General features: G+C 39.7%; 2 protein-coding genes across 3 annotated transcripts in view; one reads left to right on the top strand and one right to left on the bottom strand.

Annotated features, from left to right (window-relative positions):
• The window catches only part of wdr47a (WD repeat domain 47a), a 36,687-nt gene extending 31,205 nt beyond the window's left edge, over nucleotides 1–5,482 (top strand). Inside the window, exon 15 of the mRNA XM_017699163.2 lies at nucleotides 1,488–5,482. Within this exon, the coding sequence (XP_017554652.1) occupies nucleotides 1,488–1,630 (143 nt within the window). The 3' untranslated portion in view covers nucleotides 1,631–5,482. The remainder of the gene's footprint in view (nucleotides 1–1,487) is intronic.
• Nucleotides 5,483–9,455: 3,973 nt separating this feature from the next.
• kirrel1b (kirre like nephrin family adhesion molecule 1b) overlaps nucleotides 9,456–27,225 on the bottom strand; it is a 76,954-nt gene continuing 59,184 nt past the window's right edge. The window contains exons 8-15 of one of the 2 annotated variants that reach the window (XM_017699160.2): nucleotides 26,782–26,909; nucleotides 25,213–25,339; nucleotides 24,216–24,316; nucleotides 22,194–22,410; nucleotides 19,354–19,461; nucleotides 18,412–18,518; nucleotides 16,229–16,342; nucleotides 9,456–12,914 (exon numbers count right to left, since the gene is read on the bottom strand). In XM_017699160.2, coding sequence (XP_017554649.1) covers nucleotides 12,294–12,914; nucleotides 16,229–16,342; nucleotides 18,412–18,518; nucleotides 19,354–19,461; nucleotides 22,194–22,410; nucleotides 24,216–24,316; nucleotides 25,213–25,339; nucleotides 26,782–26,909 — 1,523 coding nt within the window. In that variant the 3' untranslated portion in view covers nucleotides 9,456–12,293. The remainder of the gene's footprint in view (nucleotides 12,915–16,228; nucleotides 16,343–18,411; nucleotides 18,519–19,353; nucleotides 19,462–22,193; nucleotides 22,411–24,215; nucleotides 24,317–25,212; nucleotides 25,340–26,781; nucleotides 26,910–27,225) is intronic. The other variant, XM_017699161.2, reaches the window with a different exon arrangement.

The raw sequence follows: 27,225 nt of genomic DNA, 5'->3' as shown, positions 1-27,225 counted from the left end.
CTGGCCTGTCTCTTGGTAGCGCCTCCAGCCTCTGGACACTACACTGTCAGACACAGCAAACCTTCTTGCCATAGCTCACATTGATGTGCCATCCTGGATGCGAGTCCGTCTAATGCTACCACGAGTGTGAAAGCACCACCAACATTCAAAAGTGACCAAAACATCAGCCAGAAAGCAGAAAGGTACTGAGAAGTGGTCTGTGGTCCCCACCTGCAGAACAACTCCTTTATTGAGTGTGTCTTGCTAATTGCCAACGATTAATTATTTATAATTTATTGAGTGTGTCTTGTTAATTGCCAATAAAGAGAGAGAGAGAGAGAGAGAGTATTCACTCGTCTGGCTTCACACGCATGTTACTTGAGTGACATAGGGTTTGATATGATGTCGGCCCACCCTTTGCAGCTATAACAGCTTCAACTCTTCTGGGAACAGAAAACCACAAGGGTTAAGAGAGTGTTTATGGGAATTTTTGACCATTCTTCCAGATCTGCATCTGTGAGGTCAGACACTGATGTTGGACGAGAAGGCCTGGCTCACAGTCTCTGCTCTAATTCATCCCAAAGGTGTTCTATCGGGTTGAGGTCAGGACTGTGCAGGCCAGTCAAGATCTTATGGACCTTGCTTTGTGCACTGTTGCGCAGTCATGTTGGAACAGGAAGGGGCCGTCCACAAACTTTTCCCACAAAGTTGAGAGCATGAAATTGTCCAGAATCTCTTGGTCTGCTGAAGCATTAAGAGTTCCTTTCACTGGACCTGAGGGGCATAACTCCTGAAATACAACACCACACCACCCCTCCACCAAACTTTACACTTGGCACAGTGCAGTTAGACAAGTGTTTCTACTTTGTAATCTGTAGCAGTCTGAAGCACTGCTTTCTGAAAACTGTGGCGTACATTAAAAACAAATACTAATAAATTAAAACTATTGTACTGTGAGTAAAAGTGATTTTTAATGGGTCACACAAGATCCAATGAATCAGGTCTGATTTTACTCTTATTGTAAAGAAACATACAGTTGGTCAGTGTTCCGTTAAGTACTGACGGTATCCACGATATGCTCAGAAATATTTTGCATATTGTTATGTAATTTAACAAGATAATGATAAATATGTTTATATTGAGCCCTAGCAGTGTCTCCAACATATTACACTTTTTTCAGCCAGCCAGCCTCAGTTGCCTCTTCCAAAACTCTGTTCTTCCATTTGGTCTGTTTGGTTTGGTCCACCTGCACTGTTGTATATAGTACTGTTGTACATGCCTTTTGTATTTTTATTTTTATTCATTCTATCTATATATTTGCATAGAGTATTTATTTATGTGGACTTAATTTTGCATGCCTATTACTACTTGTTTTTATGTTGCACCTTCATGCCGAAGCAAATTCCTAGTCTGTGAATCCTGTTAATTGACAATGGCAATAAAACTTCTTCTGATTCTGATTCTGGTCATTCCTTCATTAAAATAGATGTCTTTTGTCTGTGTTGCAGGTGACCTTACGAAACAGCTGCCGTTGACTGTAGTAGGGGAGCACAGTGATAAGGTGATCCAATGCAGATGGCACCCACAGCACCTGTCCTTCCTGTCTTCGTCTGCTGACCGCACAGTTACGCTCTGGACACACAACACATAAGGCTGCAGCTAGCCAGCAGGGGGAGACAACGTAACACATCTCACTTTACTGAGCAAACTCACCTAGGTGGATCTAAATGTAAATAGTGTGTGAGCGAGTGTGAGCGAGTGTGAGCGAGTGTGAGCGAGTGTGAGCGAGTGTGAGCGAGTGTGAGCGAGTGTGAGCGAGTGTGAGTGTGAGTGTGCGTGTGTGTGCGAGAGCAAGATTGTATGTTATTTATTATTTATGTGCTCTTTTTCTCCCTTTTCTCTGACAGCATCTATTGCTTGCTTCCTCTTTGTGAACATTGTGTATACAGTAGCAGTTACATTTGTTACAGACCTTTGCAGGTGATCTGCTTTACTAACTTCCAGAGCTTCTTCCTTGCATCAGGAGATTACATAGAATCTTCAAAACTGCAAAGAACTCTTCTAAACTTTTCAAGCTGGATTTGTTTTGTCTGGGGAGGTACTGTAATTTACAGTACCCCTAAAGTCATCATTTAAAGCCCAAAAATAAAATCTGTTGAATATTTAATGTATGATTGTTATGCCCAGACACTACTAAAAAATGGCACAATAACACTCATTAAGAATATGTCCCCTTGCCTCCCAGTTCGCATAACCACTCCCTTTCTCTTCCCCTCCAGGGAAAGAGTACACCCATCTGTGTCCAAACATGTTGAGCAAGTGAGTTGTGGTATGTCTCTCTGTTGTGAGATATAGCATAACAGAAACAAATAAGCTCCTGCTGTGACATTACTCATCAGAACTCAAAGTAAAGCTTCAAATCATCACCTATTAAGTGTTAAACCCATTCAATTTCATTTAAGTAAATGGGTTTATCATTTAAATAAATGCTGAACATTTGACCTTCAATTCCAGTCTGTGCAATGATAATAAGCCATCACAGGAGTGTTAACCATATGAAAAAACATGTTGATTGCACTTAAGGGTCTTCAAGTGATCAGTCCTAATCCACAATGAATCTGCGATGTTCATAATTTCTACAGTCTGACAGTAATAATTCCAAATTAAATTATATTTAACTCCGAGTTCCCTCAGTATAAGTAATCTTGTTTGAATCAGTTCACAATGATGTAATAACAAAAGCTGCTAATTGACCTGTGAGGTGTGTTGTTACTGATTGGCATCTGCTGTGTGACACTGATCACTCAGTCATATTCCTTACAGATTACATTACAGAACCTCTACAGGTAAAACTAATCCACTTTGAACGCGGTTTACAGCGAACATCATCTAAAAAAACATTCCTACAGTCTAGTGTGTGTTCCATAGTTAGATTACAGTGGTTTTATTGTTGGAATTTGAACAATTCATCCAAGCTGCCTACATCCAACCCCACCTTGAGCCCTTTTCTATTTCTGGGGACTTTCTACACGGTACATTTTATAGTATCCCTGATCTGAACTACAGATGACACAATATCACTGAAGCTGAACTCTTGAGGTCAATACTGATATTGACAAAGCTTTAAAATGAGCTTTTAATTGAAGCACGTCACTAAAGATTTAACACCTAAAAGTAAGCTATCATGTTCAAACTACTCAAACACTCTGCTACCCCACAAAACTAACAACATCACCTCACTCAGTGTGAGCTATTTCAGACTGGACTTGGTAGAGGACTGTTCTTTTTTTTTTTTTTTTTTCCTTCTGATATCCGGTCCAGTATTTTCTGCTGATATGGATTCGATGCCAGTACCTGAATGGGTTTAACATAACTAGGCTTGGGTGGTATCTGTTTTTGCATACCTTAACACCTTTGTGACATTTTATCTAGTATTTGTGTAACACACACACAGACATTACATTAAGATGAGCTACTGGTGATGTCATAACTCATTTTGTTGTCTCGTTTAGTGTTATATCTAAATTTAATTTAAAAAATTATTTGGTACCCACTTTATGTGGTTACCAATTAAGTTAACACAGTGCATGATTTCCAAACCAGCATTCAACAAATGTCCAAACCATTTATAGAACAACTGGTAAATGTTAAACAATGCTGCTAGAGATGAGCTGGTAAGCATTAGCTTCACTATGATAGTCATAATATTTATCATAGTCATATGAGCCCTTAATTTAACTGAGCTTTGGCCTGACTCAGTGAAGTTTGTTATTTATGATGCTGAAATTGGCTTCCTATTCACCAGCTTCATTTACTTTCTGAAGCCTGACTATAATACTACTAGAATGTAACTCCTGCACCATTTAAGGTGGAACAAGTAAATTCAAAGAAGCAGTTTCCGAATGTTCTGTTCTCTGCTGCCATGATCTTACCTAAAGGTATTCCAGGGCAGCCACAGAGCGCACCCATTTAACAGTATAGTGCAGAATTGAGTGACTGGTGTTGGTGTAAAAGCAGAAATCGAACATCATTTGTTGTGTGTGCAGAGAACAGGCGGTTCTGATGTGTCTAGCTCTTCCTCACGGCTGAGCTGTTATCATGCTTAGATTTTCCTGGCTCTGATGTCATCATTTTCAAGTACCATCATCATTTTTACATACTGTATTTAAACACCGTGTTACTGTCACACTGCCCAAGCCTAATCTGATCACGTGCCATCTCTACCTCCGAATTCGTCAGGTAATTAACAAGCACATCCGCTAAGTCAGTTAAGTCAGAAGCTAAAATCTGAAGTACATGGGTTCCAAGCACTGAACCTCTGGCTGAACTACTTTTCTGGGAAAGTTTCATATTTGTGGATGAGTGTTTTTGCTTTTTTTTTATCTGGGAATGAATACAGATATGCTCTGAACTGTGCAACCAACCATTCAAGAAGTCCTCACAGCTGTCATGTGAATAGACGCTTTGCTGAAATGTGCCGTGTGTGCAGTGCCTTGAGACAGTCATTTATAAAGCTTTACATATATTCCTCTAACCATTCAACATACGTGGAGCTCAAAAGAAGTGACCCAGGTTGGTGTAAATTCCATTACAGTACTTACAGTTCAGTTGAAATTCAGCTAATGAGCTGATAGCACACTTGACCTTCAGTGGTACCTTTTAATTCCGTGATTTGAACCTATCTGCTGAATCGTCACTGTTAGCACACAGTGAATTTATGTGGTTACACTGTCCATCTTCTCACTAGAAACAGCTTTTTTGCTGCTAACTATGCTAAAACGGAAACAAAAAACGAGTGTACCTTCAATATTGTGGTTTATAGTGCTGCAAAGAGTCTGTATCTGGGAGCTTATTGTGCTGCACTATGCTATTGCTAAACTAGCAAACCCATCCGTTATTTGTATGAATGTAAATCCAGCGAAGTGAGTGTCTCTTTACAGTTCAAAAGTCAAATCTCCACACTTTGACCTGAATAATAAATCTGTGTCCATCTCTTATGAATGCTTAAGAAATTGATGTGAACAAAATATTACTTTCTTTTGAATGCTGACCTAGAATGAAACTCGCGTCATTTTAAATTCATGTGAAGAAGCTCCATATCAGCAGTTGTTCTGATGTTCATGGGCTCTTCAGCATAAAGGGAGCAACTTCAACATTAATGTGACACTGATGATGCTGATGACTTTTAGGTCTTTCTCCATTGCTCTTTTTCTCTCTACTGTGTTTTCTTGTACTTTGTTGGGGAGCTTGTAATAATTTTACCATGATGTAGATTTTATTTATTTCAGTCGTTTTCATTTTTTATTGATAGTTTATTTTATATCAGATCTAAACTAACATGGGCATATTTATTTTACCACCTAAGTTAAAGAGCGTTGATCTAATTTCTCATTGAAATTACAGTTTGTTGTAGGTAGCTTTTTTAAAACTGTCATTAACAGCTTATGGAAAACACAAGTGTGCTGCTGTGTAGTCAAAATAAAGGCATTCTTTGTCACTTTCACGTTCATGTTTGATGAGTGGTGGTTTAATATTAGAGGCTGGAGAAATGGTTGTTAGAGGTGTACAAATTTCAATCACAATCAAAAATGGAAACTTTATATTTAGACCTTCAGAACGAACCAAGATTTTGACTTCATGCTTCCTTTTTGACAACGTTCCAGTTTTCTTCACTAAACAAAAGTAATGTAGTTCAGATGTCAGCAAAAACATAAAAGCAGCAACAAATGCTGTTTGCAGAAAGTTTGGGCACCCCAGTGAAATGACGTTTTATTGATTTTCTAAGTGAAAATAAGTAACCAGTCCTCTACACGTAACATTTTCATACACAATTACATTTCTTTTGCTGAACGTAATGTATTTAATTTTTATTTAATATAATGTTAATATAATTGCCTCTAAGTAATTGCCCCTTTAAATACTAAATTAATAGTAAATTCAGTTGACTATTGGGTTCAGTTTCACAAGTCATACCCAGGCCCAGTTACCGCCAGACCTGTTGAAATCTAAACATCACTTAAAGAACCTATCAGGCAATGTGAAGCAGCTAGAACGTCACAAAAAGCAGCACACGATACAGGATTCTAAAGAGAGTCAAATACCGATACAAAATAAATCGAAGATATTAGAAAATATACTAGCAAATACTTGTTTCACAGCTCTGTATGCTGTATATTCACACTGACCAGTCAAGCAAGAAATGACATGAACTTCGTTACTATGAAAGAGGTGTATTTATTCAATAATAATGTGAAAAAATAATCACACACACTAAAAAAAATCTTGTGTAAAATAAGATTGGGGGATAGAACAAATATGAATAATATAATTTTATTTTATGTACATGTTGGAAAGATGAACAAAACTATAAAATACACAATGACAAGTAAAAGACTCGATATGAACACAATAATACTTAATAGCCGTTTATAACAGGAGTAAAATAGGTACAATAACCGGGCGAGAGTGTCACACCACAATGCTCACGCGCACACCCCAAAAGTATTGCACATTCATTCAGGAATCATCCCACAGATGAGGTTGTGGAAATTCAGAAGATAACATGTCTTTTCTGTTAGCAAAAGAAAGGACATTTTAAATCAGCCATGTTTGTCTATGCTTTTTTTTTAAGGTTCACTAAAACTTTAATGAACCTTCCCTTTTCATGTTTCTAGCATTAATTAATAAAGGGGTTGAAGGTCCGCTCCAAAGTGTACAGAGGCTCTGAGCCAAATACACTAAATAAACTCAACACATTGTATGTTATACCATCCTTTAGTGCTGTAAACTTATCAAAGGCTTAAGCAGGAATAAATTCCTTCCCGCTCTTATAAATAATTCCAAACGTTTCTAAAAGCTGATTCTGTGGGATTTCGTCTCTGCTAACTTATTCACTGCACGCTTTAGACGCCGAAGACCAGCGTCTGTAAAATTTTAAAGTCTGTCTGATGTAAAATCTGTTCCCTAATGACAATGTAATATGAAAGCAGTTCCACAGTTTTTAAAATCACATCTGAACTCATTAGAAACGCCAATCTACGCATTAGGAAACGCATCATTCATCAATGTCAAATGTGTTTTAGAGCCAGAATTGAGATTTGATTTAAAACCCAGCCTATCACACATCTTTGCATAAAGAGGACGTCCACCTGGAGAGGAAAGGGAAATGATACCTTTATAATGCGTTTCTGACTGCATTTAGTCTTAAAAAAGGAGTTGAGTCTTGTTTTGACACTTTTTTTTCCCCCAACTCGGTGGACACTGTATGGTCCAAATGAACTGTACAAAGGTACAAACAATTCACATCAACAATGAAACAAATAGACTTTCCACACAATGTCTCCTTTTTTAACTATAAAAATATCGTAAAAATGCTTTCAAATGCCATATTCTAAGTTCAAATACAAATGTGGAAAAGACGGCTATTCTACTTCAGAGGGGCAGATACATGATGCTGGACAAGAGGACTGTACAAATAGAAATAGTTTAAAAGTTCCTATCTAGGATATGCACTTCTTGTGTGCTCCCTCACTCAGAAGCACTTAAAGAAGCAAACACTTGTTTTTTTTTAATCATTATTATTATTTATAGAAGGGAGGTTTTCATCTCTTCGTTGGTACTCTTTGAGTACCGCGAATGAAAAATCTAAAGTCCCCAGCATTCTTTCTTCCAGAACGCGCGGCTTGGGCGTCAACACATATGCCACGCCAACTTTGAGTTCCTCGTAAAATTCAGTGTTTCCCAATCCTGGGTAATGGCTTTACTTCACTTTAGTTGCCTTTGCTCCAGTATGCCTAACAGCTCATAACCTATTTAAGGCTGTCATACTGATTAACTATTAAACTCAATTCCTCAGTTGAAATGACCATTCTCAAGGAATCTTGGAACCAGTTTTAATCATGAAAATGCATCATTTTAATTGTTCAATTTTGTGGCATAACTACTTGTGAGTGGGCCTCCTTCTGTCTTTACTGGACACTGCAAAAATGGTATATTGGTATGTGAAATGATCTTACATTTACATTTAGTCAATATATCTGACATTCCTTATTTTTAGAGTCTTGCAAGCTTATTACATAATTATTAAACTTATGACATTTTATGCAATTCAAATCATTGGCAGTTAATTTGTCTGTCTTACACAAAGCAAAATTATCCACCAATATAGTGAGATAATCTGACCAAGTGAAAATGTCCAGAAGTCAGTCGCATAAGTGTATAATGATCTTGATCTGAGAAATATTAGATATATTGACTAGATTTAAGATCATTTCACTTGCAAAGATGCCCATTTTTTTGCAGTGGGCTGCTTATATTACTCCTTACCCATGACTTATGGGTAACTGAAAACAGTATATTACAGCCTTAGACTTCATTAGAGAACCACCCAGCTTGAGCATATACACAGCAAGTAAACAAGCAAATTAAGTTGTCATTTTTTTTAAATGACAAGTTGTCCTTAACTGTTGTAATGGGCAAAAGTCTAATGGGCAAAAGGCAGACAAGAAAATTGATCCAACTGTTTATGCTGGCAGTAACTATGTTTATGCCAGTAAAACACTCTAGAACTTCAGAATAAAGGTGAATTAGTGGTGTCAAAGTTAAAGCATTAATAACCTTAACATGACAAATTAACGGCGCAACTGTACTTAATGCTGTTAACACATTTTCCCAGTTTGACCCTTACATTGTTCCACTCTGAAGCCCAGTGGGCAGTTGCACCAGCTGTGCACAAGTTCAAACGTAGGCTAGTTGTAACATACGTCTTTACTAAGTTTATGCATTACTAAATCAGAATGAATTGCACCACATAACGTTGTTGTAACATTGAGCTTAGTAGTTACTAAATATGAGAAACCACACAGGAAGCACAAAAAGGACTGAAAATATGGCTTTTTTTGGTTAACTAAGCTAAACATTCTAAACGCTATACACTGTGATTTTATTTACAGCTCTAATCATTGGCCTGGTTTAAACTCTGAGCATGAAGCTGAAAACCCACAGCTGACTCAGCTGCTGTCCAAATGGCTAAACTGTTTTGCTGTTGTGTCGTTTATCCAGAAACCGTCATTTAAATATCTGCATATTATATAGATCATTTGTTTTATTCAGTTTAACTAGTACATGTCGTTTTCTTCTGTGCTGGATATTTTTCCATTGAAAAAGTCTGAGCCAGCTGCCGCTGTGCTTCCATGACAGCGGATTTATTGATCAGCTCTTAATGTTACCATCATGTTAAAGCGACATACTTTGATTGTTACTACTTACTAGGCATGACAAAGACTTGCTTTTCAGCCAGATTTAGTAAAAGGATAGTCGGAAACTAGTTTGTGTTAACTAAAGACTTAGTAAAGACTTTAAGCCCAAACTTAAGTATAAACCTACGCACACCTGGTGCAACCCGGTGCAGCTGCTTATGCACTGTTGCTGCGAGTGAGACTAAAGGCCTATAGTTGAAATACAGCCTTTAAATGAATTGTGTTATCCGCAGTCTTATCCAGTGTGGCTGCAGGTTTTCATTCCAAACAAGCAGAAGCCCACCTGATTCCATTCGACTTATCACACACTGGCCCCCTGTGGCTAAGTAGGGACACCCCTGCTTTAAGCTCCATTGATGGCTGTCCTGATAAAAGCTACTGACATGCTGTGAATTCATCACAGAAGAATGTTGAGTACGAAGTATTAATTCCAAGCAAAACACCACTGATGCCCCAGTATCAGTAACAGATGTAACGTTAGCACTGCAGGACGCCTTCAGAAGACTAGAAGTGTAGAACTATAGATACATCAACAGACCTGTATACATGTTTACCTTGTGTTCACAGGATTTTCGGTTCCTGCTGAATTACTGACAGCTATACATACGTTCTGGTGAAGCTCGTCCACTCCAAGCTATATTAAGTGGGAAATCTCTGTTTAGGGTCAAATCTGAGCAAATCTGACTAATCGTGATTAACTCCAATATATAAGGCAGTTAATCATGATTATTTTAAACAAACACTGTAAAATGTAACAAGAATGCTTTGTTTTTAAAAAGTTATTACTATGTTGGTTAGAAGAACTTCCTCCTGGAGAGCTTTGGAAATGTTTGAACTGTCACTCTGCCACACAATAGGTCACAATGTATTGTTTATTTATTTGTGTGTATTTATTCTGTGATGTTACTGTGTTCTTAACAAATAAAGGCTTACTGTTCAGATAAACAGCCTTATGTGTCTTTCTCAGCTGCCTAAGACCTTTTATTATTATTGGGCCTTTTTATAGAAATATTTTTTCTTGAGTTTGAGTTAGTAAACAAACTTAGTAAACAAACCCTTTTCAAAGATGTGCACAGCACCAGGATTGGGAAACACTGTTTTAATCTGTTGTATGTGGTCTTGTTTTGCAATTTGGCAATATGAAGTAATCCATCCTTCCTTGGATTCTCCAAAGAACTGCAAGAATTCGATCCATTGTTGGATGTTCTCCTATAAGCATGTGCACCAGCTGCCAGTTCAAAGCAAACATCATGACGCGCTGCCAAGACAGTCGGCAATAAACCATATGACTTGTGATGTACATGTTACATTATTTTTCTCGGTTTGCATCGCAGCAGACTGAGGTGTTCTTTTGATGAGGGGCAGCAGCAAAGATATTGTTTTGATTGTTTAATGTTTTCCTTTTCAAGACATTCAACATCTTTTCAGGTACGACACAATGTTCGTATTGTGTCGCGTCAGAGAAAAACCTATTTGGTGTTTCCAGGCCTTTACACACACATACACACACTCCAGTGATGCAGGCTGCGTTTGTTGCTCGAGAGTGAACGTGACTCTGGCGCCCTCCGCAGATTCCCACTGTCTGTCTCTCAGCACACGTCAATGAGAGTGAACTTCCACGCAAATTCCTTCAGCATCCTATTGCTTCATTTCAGCAAAGTGGCTCATCAAAACAGCTGTATACAATCAGGGGCTTCTTGGTTTTTAAAAAGCTCTCATGTTTCTTGACCCTTTTTTGAATATATTTACATGTAGTGACAGGCGAAGAGAGATGGCAGGATAATAGAGGAGAGGATTAAATCCACGCATTCTGTATGCACTCATGTTCTACTCTCCACTGAATTCCTTCAGCTTTATGTGTTCTGTCTGTACGACGTTCCTTTCTCACTTTGTCTTGGTTTGGCACTGTTAGAACATCAAGAGACGCACAATGGAGACATGATACAAAAGTACAAAATACAGCGTCTTTGTGTGTGTGTGTGTGTGTGTGTGTGTGTGTGTGTTTACTGAGAGATGGCAAAACTAATTTGTGAAACTAGCTGTGTTGGTGTATCATGGAGGTGTGAAAATGCATTGATCTAAAGGTGACATTTCAACTGCATCAGGGCTGTAACTTTGTAACTCATGCCCTCTTTCTTGGCCAAAACGAAATTCCAGACTCTATTCAAAAAATGAAAATAAAACGGAAAGATCGGACTACTGTTTTACTACCTGTGGTACTGTGAAAAAGTCAGCGGCTACCCTTTATTCATTTTCAGCTATTGAGTTCTACTTATTTATTTTTCAGGACGTATTTCTAATGAGAAATGAGACATAACCCGACTGGGGACAGTCAAAGGTTAAAACAGGAGTTCCCAAAATTGGAACTCAAATAGTTATTGAAAGAAACAGCCATGCCAGATCTAGAAGACCACTAAAACTTTCCATCAGATAAACCGTACTTAAAGCTTGCGATCTTTGCAGAAAATGCTTCAGGTCTGCCAAATCAGATCTGCAAAGCGGTTGGAGTTCTCAGAACAACGGACTGACCACCCCAGAGTGCACACCTTGACTCCCTCATTGTGTTTTCCATTACTTGGATTGTGAGAAACAGAAAATGCAACCAACTTCTAAGACTGAACGTTGGAGGTGTGAAACAAATATCCCAGCAGATTTCTTTGAAAAACTGCCAAGTGTTCAGAAAAGGTTTTTCTCCTTATTTTGGATGGAAATGACATAAATGAACAGTGGTGCCTGACTTGTGCACAGTACTGTGTATTTCACTACTGTGTAACTAGTTCCATTGTGTATTAGCTGTAGTTTTCTAGGTAATTATGAATCATAGAAATAACTGTATCATGGCAAAAAGATTCCATGATGCAATAAATGGTTTCCTAAAGAATCATGATTGAATTGAATCATTAGTTCAGAGATTTACACCCTTAGCGTACTTCAAACTGGACACAGCATCGTCTGTGGTGTGATTTTTCTTTTCTTTCATTATTTTTTTTGTTTTTTTTTGCCATTTCTGCGAGCTCGGTGTGAGTGTATGTGTGTATCAGCATGTCCATCACACACTCATACATGTGTCTGCATTCTCTGGGTGTGTCTTTGAGAGTATTCCGTTTGCGGGGACGAATAGGAAAAACGTGTCGAGCTTCCATACTTCCCTAATGCGGGGTCTGGCCCCGGCGCTTGACTCAGCCCCACCCCTTGACTCAACCCTACCCCTTGACTCAACCCTACCCCTTGACTCAACCCTACCCCTTGTCCTGTGGGATACATCTCATAGGCCGGGCCTTCCTCCAAGGGCGGGGCGAAGCCGAGCCTGTACTGAGAGTACTGGGCTGTGGTTGGGTAGCCGTAGCTGTCGTAGGCAAGCTGATTGGTGGACTCCAGCAGGCCGCATTCTCTGGAATAGTCTGTGGTCTGAGGAGGCGGGTTAGGAGGGGCTTGGCTCTGTTTGGTTCTGGCGATGGTGTTGAAGTGTGCGTAGGTGGTGTGGGCGATCCGGGATGGTGGGCGTGGCTCGTAACGGCCGATGGGGGCGGGGTTTATGACGGCTGTCGGCCCAGTTGCTGAGGCTGAGACAGAAGCTGGGTTTGGTGGGCGGAACTCCTGGTAAAGCACAGAGCGGGAGCCCGGGTGGATTTCATCATGGGTTGTCGCTCGGACGTTGTAGTAGCCATTCGTGGGGTCCTGAAAGCACAAACACAAACATGCTGTGTTATATCACTACTCATCTGAACATATGTGTGAATAAAAAATTAGAATTTGCTTCTTGAAAAGTTGAATATGTGAAAAGAGAAAAGATTTTAAGATTTAAGTTTTGCCAGCACTCCCAGAGATCTAGACCACTGTTTAATCCCACCCTTCTGCTCGGGTTCTACTTTAGTTCCAACCGTAACGTAAAGCACATGATTCCACTAAAAACCTCCTTTGGAGCATATGAGTATTAGAGCCAAGCATGCTGGAATTACTTGATAGGTGTATGTGTATGTTGGGAAAGCTAAGCTAAGGCCAAGTAAGCCATGTCAGTAAGCTACCTACATCTGTTCTTCTTATGCTTCATCAAACACTTTTGTAGCTACTGTTGTGAGTGTGACACTGTTTAATGAGAAACTTTTTTTAATAGGTACATTTAGAGTGCCTTAATAACTTCTCATTTATTTTAAAGGCAGTCGTGGGCTGGAGGTTAGGGAACCAGCCATGTGACCGGAAGGTCGCCAGTTTGATCCCCTTGGCTGACAGTCCATGACTGAAAAGCCCTTGAGCAAGGCACCTAACCCCCAATTGCTCCATGGACGCTGTGAATAGGGCTGCCCACCACTCTGGGCAGTTGTGCTCACTGCCCCCTAGTGTGTGCGTTCACTAGTGTGCATGCATGTGGGTGGTGCACTGCATGGATGGGTTAAATGCAGAGGTCTAATTCCACAGTGTGCAAACACAGTTGGCAAAATTGGTGCTAAATTCTGAAGTCACACTGTTAGAACAGATGGGGTGTACTATTGTTGCCATACACAAAAAAACCTGATAGATTGATTGACAGCCTTCAGAAAGCTCCTGCTGTTACAATGTTTCCAGCAAAGGAAAACTCCCAGTCTGCACTTAGTTACTCTGAAGAGATTTACCAAAAACATTTTCTGCCTTATACTTGCTACGCATACCAACATGATAATAAAAAGACATTTCTTCTGAGTTTTTATATGTAATGTTGATGATGGTAAAATAGTGCTAAATTGAAAAAGTTTTAATTTTTGCTTTATAAAAACTGAAAGACTAACTATACCATCTATGTAATGAATCATACAGTTCAATGTCTTTTATGCTGTGACGATATTCACAATATTCTCAGAAAAGCATATTGTGACATCATTTATCATGATACCAATGAGATATTGTCATATTGCTCAGCCCATATGTAATAGGACTCAAAAATATCAGATTTTGCTTTTATTTCTAACTGCACATGGAGTGTTTAATGTTTTATTCTATGGTATGTTAAACTTAGCAAATAAAGAGTCATTTTGTGTTAAAATGTGCAGTAGTGTGTTCTCTGTAGAGAATTTATCTTATATAAAACTTCTGCATATGAAAAAAAATATTGCATATGAATGTACATGACACTTCACTACACTCTGCAACACCACTGCCTAAATGTGAGCATTTTGCCAAGAATGCATGTTATGGACATGCCGGAGAAGCAGCGGGAGCACGACTTTGTCGCTAACTAGGATAACTACTCTAGCTATATTAGCTCAGTCCAGAGGCAGTGGAAATATATTTCTCTGACAATCTATCATGTTGGCATTTCATCTACTGAGGAGAAAAACCCGTATGTAAAATGTGGGGTCCTCGTCAGCTTTCAGTGATGAAAGTTATCTGTAGTTTTAGCTCATGTCTGAAGAGGCAGCCTACGTTACTCATCCAACGTGAAAACCACTACTCTGCCTTTTTTAAATAATAAAACACATTTCTAAATGTATTTAGCCTCTCAACACCAGTGCTACTGCCCAAAAGAGCCCTGAGTTCATTTCAATTGAAGCCGTTTTTCTTTTTTTTGGCTTTTCCTGTGATTAAAGGGATGATTTTCAACATTTCTGAAAGTTTCTGCAGTGGTTTACATGTAAACAAAGTCTTTCAAAGCATTTTAATCTGAGAAAGTGCACAGTAGAGAAACTAACGCCAGACATCTTTACAGTGGTGATAGGAACCAGGGGTCACCATGTCTACAACACAACAGCCTTTGTTTTACAATCCAAAACCACCAGTGAACCTACTAGTGTCTTCTTATAGAACTGTTCAAAGCTGTGTTGTAAGTTACCACTGAATCAAGTGTCTGTAGAGTCAAGATTATATTGTTTGTGGCACAACAGAATATTCAATCATTTATTTTAATAAGAAACATAATTAACATAGATACATGTATTAAAAGTCTGAAAAGTGTTTCCAACTCTAACTTTTAAACCAAATTGATTATCCATATAGGGTGTGGGTGTGTGTGTTTTGTGTGTGTGTGTCTGTGTGTGTATGTGTCTGTGTGTGTGTGTCCGTGCGTGTGTCTGAGCATGTGTCTGTGTGTGTTTGTATGTGTCTGTGTGTGCGTGTGTCTGTGTGTGTGTGCGCGTGTGTCTGTGTGTGTTTGTGTCTGTGTGTGTGTCTGTGCGTGTCTGTGTGTGTGTATGCATGTGTGTGTGTCTGTGCGTGTGTGTGTGTGTATGCATCTGTGTGTCTGTGTGTGTGTATGCGTGTGTGTGTGTGTGTCTGAGCGTGTGTCTGTGTGTGTTTGTATGTGTCTGTGTGTGCGTGTGTCTGTGTGTATGTATGCATGTGTGTGTGTCTGTGCGTGTGTGTGTGTGTATGCATCTGTGTGTGTGTATGCGTGTGTGTGTGTGTGTCTGAGCATGTGTCTGTGTGTGTTTGTATGTGTCTGTGTGTGCGTGTCTGTGTGTGTGTCTGTCTGTGCGTGTCTGTGCGTGTGTCTGTGCGTGTCTTTGTGTGTGTATGCATGTGTGCGTGTCTGTGCGTGTGTCTGTGCGTGTCTTTGTGTGTGTATGCATGTGTGTGTGTCTGTGCGTGTGTCTGTGTGTGTGTATGCGTCTGTGTGTCTGTGTGTGTATGCGTGTGTGTGTGTGTCTGAGCGTGTGTCTGTGTGTGTTTGTATGTGTTTGTGTGTGCGTGTGTCTGTGTGTGTGTGTGTGTGTGTCTGTGCGTGTCTGTGTGTCTTTGCGTGTGTCTGTGCGTGTCTGTGTGTGTGTATGCATGTGTGTGTGTCTGTGCGTGTGTGTGTGTGTGTCTGTGTGTGTGTATGCGTCTGTGTGTCTGTGTGTGTGTGTGTGTGTGTGTGTGTGTCTGTGCATGTGTGTGTGCATGCGAGTGTGTCTGTGCGTGTGTGTGTCTGTGCGTGTGTGTGTGTATGCGTGTGTGTGTGTCTGTGCGTGTGTGTGTCTGTGTGTGTGTGTGTGTCTGTGCGTGTGTGTGTGCATGGGAGTGTGCCTGCGTGTGTTCCTCACCTTCAGCTCGTACTCTTCTTTCGTCTCCAGCGTTTCACTGCGCACATCCTGCTTCAGGTCCATGTCGTCTTTGAAAGGCTGAGTGGAGGGAGAGAGGGAGACAGAGGGAAGAAACTAAACCATCAAAACACCACAAAACACACACACAAAGAGAGGAGAGGGAGAGAAGGAGGGAGGGAAGAGGAAAATACGACATCAGGTTGATCAGCAGAAGAAGAGAAAAGAAAGAAAAAGGTAGAAAGGTAGCTTTGGACAACCAGTTCTTATTTCACAGTCATTATTAGAAGTTCATTGATTCATGTCATTCTTTCTTGGAGGCTGAGAAAGCTGTTACTTAAGCTCAGATACTTCGTGAGCCTAAGTACAATGTTCACGCTGGCTTTACATGGTGAAACTTTCATGCAACTTCTTGAATGTTGTATGTTGCCTGCAACGTAAGTTTTGTGCAGCTTAGCAGTTACACAAAGCAATTCAAAATCAGTCAAACTTGCACAGAACACAATAACTATCTCACAATAAAGTCATCTTGGTGGTTTTATTCATGTATGTCTTTCGTTCATCTAGCTATGTTTCTTTACTATATTTGTTTATATATGTGTTATAGCCTACTTGTCTGACTCATACTGTGCTTGAGTATGAGCACAGTTTGGTCACCTGTAATAGTTTTCATCATTAGGTCCCAAATGAATTTGACCTCTGCACAAAATCAGGGTCTAAAAATTAATCTAGATACATATATTTTTGCATAAAGAGTGGAACAAGCAGCCCTTTACACAGCTGTTAGCTTTATCTGAAAGCCGGTTACAGAAACGTCAGCTTCTAGAAACTCACATTTGTCATCAAGGCTCAGGAAATCTTAATTCAGTCAGAGGGGGTCTCCTTTTCACCCAATAAACCATCTTCTGTTGTATTTTCTTGTCCACTGATCCAGTGAAATCACTTGAAGTGATCACCTGATGTTTTATTGCCATTTTAATTTCTTGAAACTTGTTTCATGAAGTTAATACACGTGCAACTGTTGTGGCTGAGTTTCAAATGAGTTGGAGGTTTCAAGCTACTAAAGTTGTGTGAACGTATCACCATGTAAAGCCAGTCTTAATGTTTATTTGAATGCTTTCCATGCTTAAGAGGACAGTTGAATAGCACGCTTGTAGTAGTGCTTTTGGTTTAATTTGGGACAATATTGTGCACCCCTAACACCCCTAATACCCCTAACACCCGGACGGTCCTAAAGGACTTGGCTGGAGGGCTAGACGTAAGCTCCTTCAGGGCAGCGGGTTTACAGCAGTATGGCTTGAAATGTCTGCTCTATGTTGTGCGCTAACTTCTCTCTTCTTCCAGCTTTAAGTCACCCTGAGCTTTTGTTTGACTTCAGTCTGGTTCCTCTATAGAAAGTGCTTTCATTTAATGTTGCACTGATACCGCTTCTTTTTTTTGGTATCTGATCTGATACCAGGTCAGGATGGGAAATTTCAGTTAAATCATACCACTCTGAATGACTTTGTTTACATCTCAACCAGTGTACTTGGTATTCAATGCTATGCATTTTAAGGCCAAAGTGTAATAATTGCATGCATGCAGATTTCACTGTGTTAAATAGAGTATAAGCTTCATGATTACAGTACAAGAAGAAGCAAACTTTAGACACTTAACATGACTTGACTGATCTACCAAGGAGAAAAACTATAAATCCAATTTTCGCCAAACCTTTCCTGTAAAGTATGAGATTATCAATACTATCGATGCAATCCTAGGCACATGTGATGAACTACAGAGGGCAGTTTGTTAAATAATAACAATAAGACTGTATGAAATGTCCAAAGATTTTGGACATCATTTTTAGTTATACTTTATTAATTAATAAAAAAGGAAACATAGATCAGCATTTTGCTATGAGGGCCAGACTATGAATGAAATGCCCAAAGAGTTTGGACACTTATCATTTGTGGTTGTACTTTATTGATCAATAAAACGGAAACAGAGACCACCATTTTTGCCATGAGGGCCAGACTAAATTAATCTAACTGGAAACTCACAGGAGTTTCAAGAAAGTGGACGCTACTCCGACCACAAAAATGTGTATGATAATGAGCATTAGCACGTATTGAGGATTCCTGCAGCTCTGAAGTAGAGAGATGTAGCTGTCCACTAACTAGCACACTCACAGAACACATTGTCTTTACCATGCGAGTTGCCGTGGAGACGCTGGCTGAGTCTTCCTCCAGGCTATGTGTCTCTTTGTTGACCGTCTCAACCTTGATGTCCGGCTTCAGCGTGACCCCACGACGACCTGTACATAAAGCAAACACCTCAGAGGAAACTCCTTATTAGAGAAGCTCTATTCATCTCATCACTGCACTTCCACAGTCTTTTAATAGAAACAGATACAGTAACAGTGTAGATACAGTCACTGTATTCATTCACTCTTTAACCCCTTAAAGCCCCAGGCTTATTACATACTAAGTCTTATTATCCCGTTACTACAGGGGCTTCAATGCTAATAAGCTGAGCTATTCTTAGGTTATAGAAACAGATAAAAAAAAAAAAACAGCTTCATTGACTGACAGCTGGGCTCATCACCCAGAACACCTTCCAGGTTGCCGTAAAAGGGCGCGGTCAAGTCTTTAGTTCATGTCCTCAGATTCTTTAAACTTTGCTTTCAGACTTTTCTTTCATAAACTATCTTTGTTTTCCTGCTGCCTTTGTTAACAGCTTCTGATTCCTTATTGTCCTCATACTAAATTATAAGGCCCTCATACTAAAGCAATGGGCATCTTTTAATTTTATTTCAACACTCCTGTGAAGCATCGTTCTGATGCCTAGTGAAGAACTATATATTTAAAGAATTATCACTGAAACTGAAGTAACCATTTCTATACGCGTCTTCTCCTATGTGCTACTCCACAAAACATCTCGCCACCTTGAGATTACTTACATAAGCTGTTTGTGAAAGGAGTTCATTCTTAAATATGCTATTTAGTGAGTATGCATGTGATGAAGGGATTAAGTGTAGGTAGCCTTCAAATAAAGTGTTGCAAACACAAACACCTTAGTGATGACTGGAACACAAACTACAGAGACATTCAGAAACTTTCAGACAGGAAACACACGCATGCTCTACTCACTGCTTTTGCGCTGGCGGTAAAGGTAGAAGGCCAGAGCAAGCAGGCACAGGATCAGCAGCATGGAGGATCCAACTGTTCCACCAGCTATGATTCCCACAGGCACAATATCTGAGAGAGAAAGAGAGCAAGAGAGAGAATAAAGGGGGTCACAGACATTTTAATTTAAAGCTTGTACTTAAGGACTTCATAAGACATGCCTAACAGTTTATAACTCACAGAGATTCAGCCTTATCAGTAACTCTAGAGCAGCCTGCCATAGTAACACATTCCTTTGAGTATATAGATCACAAAGGTGTTGCAGTCATACAGTGCGGCAAATCAAGTATTCAAAGAGTTTTATTTGTGTTATTTAACATTTGTTGAGCACATAAAAAAGCTCTTGTGCAAATTGTACCTGGTGTTATTATAAAAGACGTTGCCATTGACTGGGATGTTTTCATACAAGAAGTTGCAGTCAAGGTGAAGACGAAGGATCTTCCAAAAGTTCTCAGACACAACATTGTTAAAGAGCCAAATGAAAAAGGCTAAAAAGCCCTAACAAAAACATCCATGTCAACACAATGGTTCGCCGGTATGAAAGTGAAAAGGAACTACAACTAATCATCCCCACACAAGTGCACCATGCAAGACCATATGCTGCCAGCCTAATGATAAATAAAGTAAGAGAGAAGCCAGCAGTCACTTGAAAAGAATTGCTGGACGACCTGAAAGCACCAGAAACAAGCTTCACTAAAAACAATAAGCAGTGAGCTGCACCACATTCCTACACCCCATACAAAAGTCCTCTGCTAAAAAAGAAGCACAGAAATGCATGTCTAAAATTTGCATATGAGCATTTAGACAAATAAGAACTATTCTGGAAGAATATACTCTGGTCAAACGAAAGAAAAATACAACTCTTTGGCAAATATTTAGCTCATGTTGGTAGAAAGAAAGGTTGCACATATGATCCCAAGAACAACAGACCCATAGTAAAGTATGGTGGTGGGAGCATCATGATATGGGGCTACTTCTCTGCAAACAGATTAGAAAGAAGCAGGAATGGAGCGTTGTACTGGGACATACTGTAGGAGAATTTAATCTTATTGACCAAGAAACTGAGTCTGAGAATTGAACGTTGCAACAAGACAACAACCTCAAACATACAACCAAAATAACTCAAGAGGAAGGGGAAGGTGTTCACCTAGCCAATCTTTTGACTGGAATCCCATTGAAAATCTATGGAGGATTTTGAAATTGTGAGTCTCTCGTGAGGGACCCTTGTAAATCTTGTTGAATTGAAGTCAGTTTGCCAAGAGGAATGTACCAAAATTGTACCACAGTGCTGCAAATTGCTAATTACCTTTTACTGTAGACTGCTCAAAGTTGTAATTGCCAACAACTTTACATACTTAATCCTTAAGTCATCTTTTGGGGGTTTACCATACTTTTGGGAGTTAACTGGGACCTTGAGTACACTATTTCATTCCACCTCACGTGTGATGCAAATAACAATAAAGGCTTTTTTTATCTTATCTATCTTATCTTCATTTGTTCTCAAATGAACTAAGGAAAACAATATTATCAGCTGCAGTTGTGCTTCAGACCCCTTTCCCAAGAAGATGAATCTGATTATTCTTCAGTAAATTGAAAGAGTCCTTAAAGAGAAAGCCAAAACATGGTGAAGGGCAGGTCTTCAAAGTATGTAAGTGAATTATCCGTCTAGTATCATCGTATCTTCATCAGTGTAATGTTAATTTGCAGTTGAGACCTAAACATGGAGTCAGAGCTTCTTTTTGAGTCTGTGCTCATGATGTTAATAGGTAAAAATGTATGATGTAACAACAGTGCAGCTTTGCTGAACATGCTTGAATGTTTCATAAATGTGAAGGTGAGTGTTGCAAAATACTCCAACCTAGGCATCTAGGCAAGCAGACCGCTTCTACAAACATTTGTGAAAGAATGGGTCGCTCTCAGGAGCTCAGTGAATTCCAGCGGGGTACCATGATAGGATGCCACCCGGATGCAAGTCCAGTCGTAAAATTTCCTCACTACTAAATTTTCCACAGTCAACTGTCAGTGGGATTATAACAAAGTGGAAGCGATTGGGAACGACAGCAACCCAGCCATGAAGTGGTAGGCCATGTAAAATGACAGAGCGGGGTCAGTGGATGCTGAGGCACAAAGTGCGCACAGGTCGCCAACTTTCTGCAGAGTCAACAGCTACAGACCTCCAAACTTCATGTGGCCTTCAGATTAGCTCAAGAACAGCATAGAGAGCTTAATGAAATGGGTTTCCAAGGCCAAGCAGCTGCATCCAAGCCTTACATCACCAAGCGCAATGCAGAGCGTCGAATGCAGCGATGTAAAGCGTTCGCCGCTAGACTGGAGATGTGTTCTCTGGAGTGACGAACCATCTTCTCCATCTGGCATCTGATAGACGAGTCTAGGTTTGGGGGTTGTCTGACTGCATTCTGCCAAGTGTAAAGTTTGGTGGAGGGGGGATTATGGTGTAGGGTTATTTTTCAGGAGTTGGGCTCAGCCCCTTAGTTCTCTGGAGTGACGAACCATCTTCTCCATCTGGCATCTGATAGACGAGTCTAGGTTTGGGGGTTGTCTGACTGCATTCTGCCAAGTGTAAAGTTTGGTGGAGGGGGGATTATGGTGTAGGGTTATTTTTCAGGAGTTGGGCTCAGCCCCTTAGTTCCAGTGAAAGGAACTCTTAATGCTTCAGCAGACCAAGAGATTCAGGACAATTTCATGCTCTCAACTGTAAATATAATGTGTATATATAGTATATAAATATATAAAACAACAGTACAAAGTGCAAATGAACACACAGTTTGTGCATGTATGCTCACCAGTCTCTGCTAGAGTGATAATCATGGTGCCCGGGCCAAATGAATTCCAGGCAGTGCAGTTGTAAGTGGTCTGAAAGTCCGACTCCATGACGTTGTTGATGGTGAGAGTGGAGAGAACAGCACCCCCCTGTGACACAGGTTTACTCTGCTCTACTGTATACCTCTCCAACAGCGTTCCTCTCTCTTTCTCCCACACATTCTCCTTCCATGCCCACACCTACAGCCACAAAACATACAAACATACGTAAAATTAAAGGCGCATACATGCACTCTGTGTAATAATATAATAGCTTGGATCAGTCCTGAAAATGTTTTCATGCTCTCAAAAAAAAAATTATGCTCATCAAACATTCTGTAATATATAGACCTAATTTATCTCCTGTGTTTTATATTGTGGCCACACGGTGGCACTGAATAGTCTCCTGTAGTGTATTTTGCAGTCGAATGGGTTTGAGCTTAAATAACTTGCTCCACTGTGTGAACGTCTCTCTTTCTATTCCTCTCTCTCTCTCCCCTTTACTCTTTCCTTCATTGTCTTTCTCTGTTTCTCTCCTTTCTGTCTTTCTGCCATGATTTGTTTCTATTTCCTTTCCTCTCCTTTTATTCTTTCATTCTTCATTCATCTCCTTTTTCTCTCCCTCTATTTGTTTCTAATACCCTCTCACTCTTCCTTCTCTCCCTTTCCCCTTTCCTTCTCCCCTCTCTCTCTCTCTCTCTCTCTCTCTCTCTCTCTCTCTCTCAGTGAATGTGTTTTAAGTGCTATAAGCTCTGCAAGTTTTTGTATGTGAAGTGACCTAAAGTAGATCGTTTATGAAATATGAAGAACACGGTGGTTAAATATTCACACCTCACTCTGTCACAGATAATGTCCCTCTTAAGCTGCAGAAAGAGAAACAACAGGGGTGGAGAACATAAATGAAGAACAAAAGGAATTATCCATCTCTCCTCTCCTCTTTTCTCATCTACTCTATCACCCTCCCTCACTCATTTCATTCTTCATATTTCATAAGAGCCATGTCTGTGCATTAGGAACCATCCTGTGATGTCATATCTCATTATTCACATGACAATCACAGAGAGCGAGAGAGAGAGAGAGAGAGAGAGAGAGAGAGAGAGAGAGAGAGGAGGAGAAAAAACAAAAGAAAGAAAGAGAGAAATAGAGATACATAAGAGATAAAAGGCATTAAAAGAAAAATGAGAACTAGAAAGAAAAATAAAGATACACAGAGCAATGAGAAAAGAGAAAAAGTAAAAAGGGAGAGAGAAAAAGTAAAAAGAAGAAAAAGAAATATGAGACAGAAATAAACAACTGAGAAAGAAAGAACAAAAGAGGGCAAGAAAGAATAAAAAGAGAAATAAAAGGGAGAAATAGATAAAAAATAAACAGTGAATGAAAACAAAAAGAGAACACAAAAAAGAAAAGCAAGAATTAGAGAAAGAATAAAAAGGAAGGGAGAACAAATAGAGAGGGAAAAAAAGAAGTGAGAAAAAATAAGGATATTTACTTGAATCCATTAACATTGTGAAGTTGAAGAGGGAGAGAGAGACAGAGAAGGAAAGATGGCAGGAAGTAGAAAGGGCAGAGTAAGGGAGTTAAGAGGACAGAGAAGAAGAGAGGATGAGGGAGGGGAGGAGAGAAAAGAGGAGTAGACAGTTAGAGCTGAGTAAAGTGCTGAGATTGTTAAAAGCTCTCACTCGTCTGTCATGTCCTTCTGTCTGCTGCTGATGATCCACTCTGAAAGCTACAGCACTTTCTTCTCAGCTGTCTCTCTGTGTTTCTCTCTCCCTGTTCTGACCCTCCTCTTTCTTCCACCCTACATCAGTCTCTTCATCTGTTCTCGTTCTCTATGATTCTCTCTCTTTTGTCTTTTCACTGAGCTCTGAGTTTCAAGTGCACAAATAAGTGCAGGACCCACATTTGATTCAAAGCCAGATAAATGGTCGGGTTTGGAGTTCAGCTGAGATTGAAGTGAAGTGTACAATCCCTGGTGGGTGCGTGTGTGTGTGTGTGTGTGTACTCACAATTTTGTCAGGAGGAGGGGTGCTGGCAATGTAGCATTTGATCTCACCCTTCTCCCCCCTTACAGCGTACTGAATGGGTTCACTTGAAATGATTGGCGGGCCTGCCGACAGATTATAACAGAAGAAGAACATTACTATTTATTACAAATTATACACTTACACCAGATGTAGTTGAACAGCCGAGACACGTTTTATGTCCAAATTTTGCTTCTTTAGTTTAGAACTGAAGCTTATTTTAGTAGCCTCTTTAGTTTAGTAATGAGGCTAATTTTGCTAACAATCACTTTAACTCAATTGTCACCCAAATTGTTTCTGTCAAAAAAATCCATCACCAAAGCTTCTCTCAAACCACACACAAAAATGAACACAACTGCTATGATCATCTGCCAGGGCTGGTCTTGGATCAGATTCCAGCCATTTCTATGGTGGTCACAGTCACAAATACTGACTCCAGATCAGCACTCCAAGCCTGAGGTAGTTTGTCCAAAGTGCCTATCCACAGCATTCAGCTAAATGCTGAACGTTTGTTTATTTTTACAGTCAGTCATACTGTACTTTAAACTACATCAGTAAGTCTGTGCAACCTTCATTAAGACCTGGATGCAGTTTGAGCCGGTTGAGAGAAGTTTTGGTCATATATTTATACATAAACAATTTGGGGTAAGTGGAAACTTTCTGCCAGGGCTTCCCAAGCATGGAAAATACTTAAATGTGTTATTTTGGAAGATTTGTACCTTGCTCAAGTATAAATGCTTTTAGCCTTTCACTGAAATATAAGTTTAGCTCCATAACCAAACTTTTAACTGAGTGTGATTTTGATGAAGTACTCATATTTTCACTGAAGTGCAGAGAAACTGTGCTGTATACACACCTGTTAGTTCCTTTAGTGTGTGCGTATGTGTGTGTGTGCGTGTGTGTGCGTGTGTGTGTGTGTGTGTGTGTGTGTGTGTGTGCGCGCGTGTGTGTGTGTGTGTGTGTGTGAGTGTATTCTACTAACCGTTTACTGTGAGTGTGACCTCCGTCTCCCCGACTCCAATCCTGGGCACGATGGCTTTACACACATACTGCCCTGCATCCGCCTGACTCACTGACTTCAGATACAACTGATTATTATTACTGAGAACCTGGAAAGACAGAGAGAATTACACTTACAAATGAGAAATGAAGGCTGTATTACGATTGATTCAGGAAAAGTATTAAATCACAGTATTAAGTATAGTCACAAAAATTCAGTTGTGAAAAGTATTAAAATCACAGTATTAAGATGGATCAGGTACTTTTTGTCATGCAGTTGAGAATTTAGAGTAAACATAATAGGCTAATCATAAAGTTTTCCAGCTTCAGACGCTCTCCCCCATGTATTATACAACAGTAGCCGCTGTAAAAAGTTACTCTAAAGAGATCTACCTACTATATTTGTTAGGGGTGTACTGATGCATTTTTTCACTGCAATTTTTTCACAAGCTTGCTTGTGGAGTGTATGTATAGTGTCCATTTATTTGTCAATAATTTTTAGGTAGTTTGACCAGAGGAGGATGGGTCCCCCCTTGTGAGCCTTTGTTCCTCCCAAGATTTCTTCCTCAGCTCTGAGGGAGTTTTTCCTTGCCACTGTTGCCCCTGGCTTGCTCACCTGGGGGTTTTACATTTCATGTTAAAACTTTGTCTTTACTGGAATTCTGTGAAGCTGCTTTGAGACAACATCAGTTGTAAAAACCGCTATACAAACAAATTGATTTGATTTGGTTTGATTTGGAGTTTTTCATCTTGTTGGAGTCTTTTGCTTTGCTTTCTTTGGTGAGTCACTGCATGTTTGAATAGACCATTGTGTACAAACAAAGCCTACACTCTATATTCTCACACTGTATGAAAACGCACTGTCTGATTAAGACAGCCTCTGTAGAGATAGCCTTTACAGACAGCTCTGTGTACAGACAATTATCAATAAAGCTGTTTCATTCAAAATAGCATGCTGCATGCCCAAGTACTAAGCAAAGATGCTGAGAAACTGAGTTACAGCAGCTCAGCTAGTAGAACAATAAGGTCTCTCTAGAGACTATCATACAAAGGACAGGCAAAAAATCACTGTATTATCTTTTTTAGCTAATAATTCTACTGAGTCAAGCAGCGTGAAGTCGGAATCTTGCATTTTTATGAGTATAAGTGCAAGGAATTGAGCTCAGTATCAGTATCAGTATCATACCTAATATTTTTCCTGCCATACTTGCCATATATACCAACACTGGGTCAAAAAACAGCGCAGTTTGCCTCAATCTACATCAGTAAAGTGACAACAGAAAGAGACAAGTTTCTCTATTATATAAAGCCACACAGTCTCTGTAAACATAGGGGAGGACTCAGTATGGATATTTGCAGTAGCTGTAATGCTTAGTCAGATTACACAACAAAAACTACACCTGAACAGTACAGCTGTTACACAAATGCAACATAAAAATAATTTCATAGTAATGATAACGGCCACTAAATGTAGGTTGTACACTATAATGTCTCATTAAGTTGAATGGGGTTTTTGTTCTGTAAAACTAGGTGCGTGTGAGTGCACTCGTACCATACTGGAGCCTTTCTTTGTCCAGGTGAGGGTTAGAGGAGGATTTCCTGCCCATTTACAGTTCAGAGTGACATCAGAGTCCACATCCACAGTCACTGGCCTTGGCTCCACCACCAGGATCGGACCAACTGGACAGAAACAGTCGAAAGAAAAAGAGAAACTGTAATACTGTGAAACACTGAGTGAGAGACAGGAGGTATGGCTTTGATAAAGAAACAGAGAGAATGCTCAGAGAGAGGAAGGCAGACAGAGAAAGGGAGGAAAATGAATAATAAACATATAGAAATAAATAAGAATGATGACCAAATGGAAAGGAATTTTCTCCAGACTGCAGATAAGCATATAATCTATGGAACTGTTGATGAAATAAGCTCCTTATAGTCTTATAGCTCCACGATGAAGCCTCAGCAGAAAGAAGTAAAACTTGATTATAATTATTATAGG

The sequence above is a fragment of the Pygocentrus nattereri genome, chromosome 19 (genome assembly GCF_015220715.1).
Source record: "Pygocentrus nattereri isolate fPygNat1 chromosome 19, fPygNat1.pri, whole genome shotgun sequence".
In the NCBI taxonomy this organism is placed as follows: Eukaryota; Metazoa; Chordata; class Actinopteri; order Characiformes; family Serrasalmidae; genus Pygocentrus; species Pygocentrus nattereri.
Note: the sequence above shows the minus strand (reverse complement) of the source record. Positions and strands in the feature narration are given on the sequence as shown.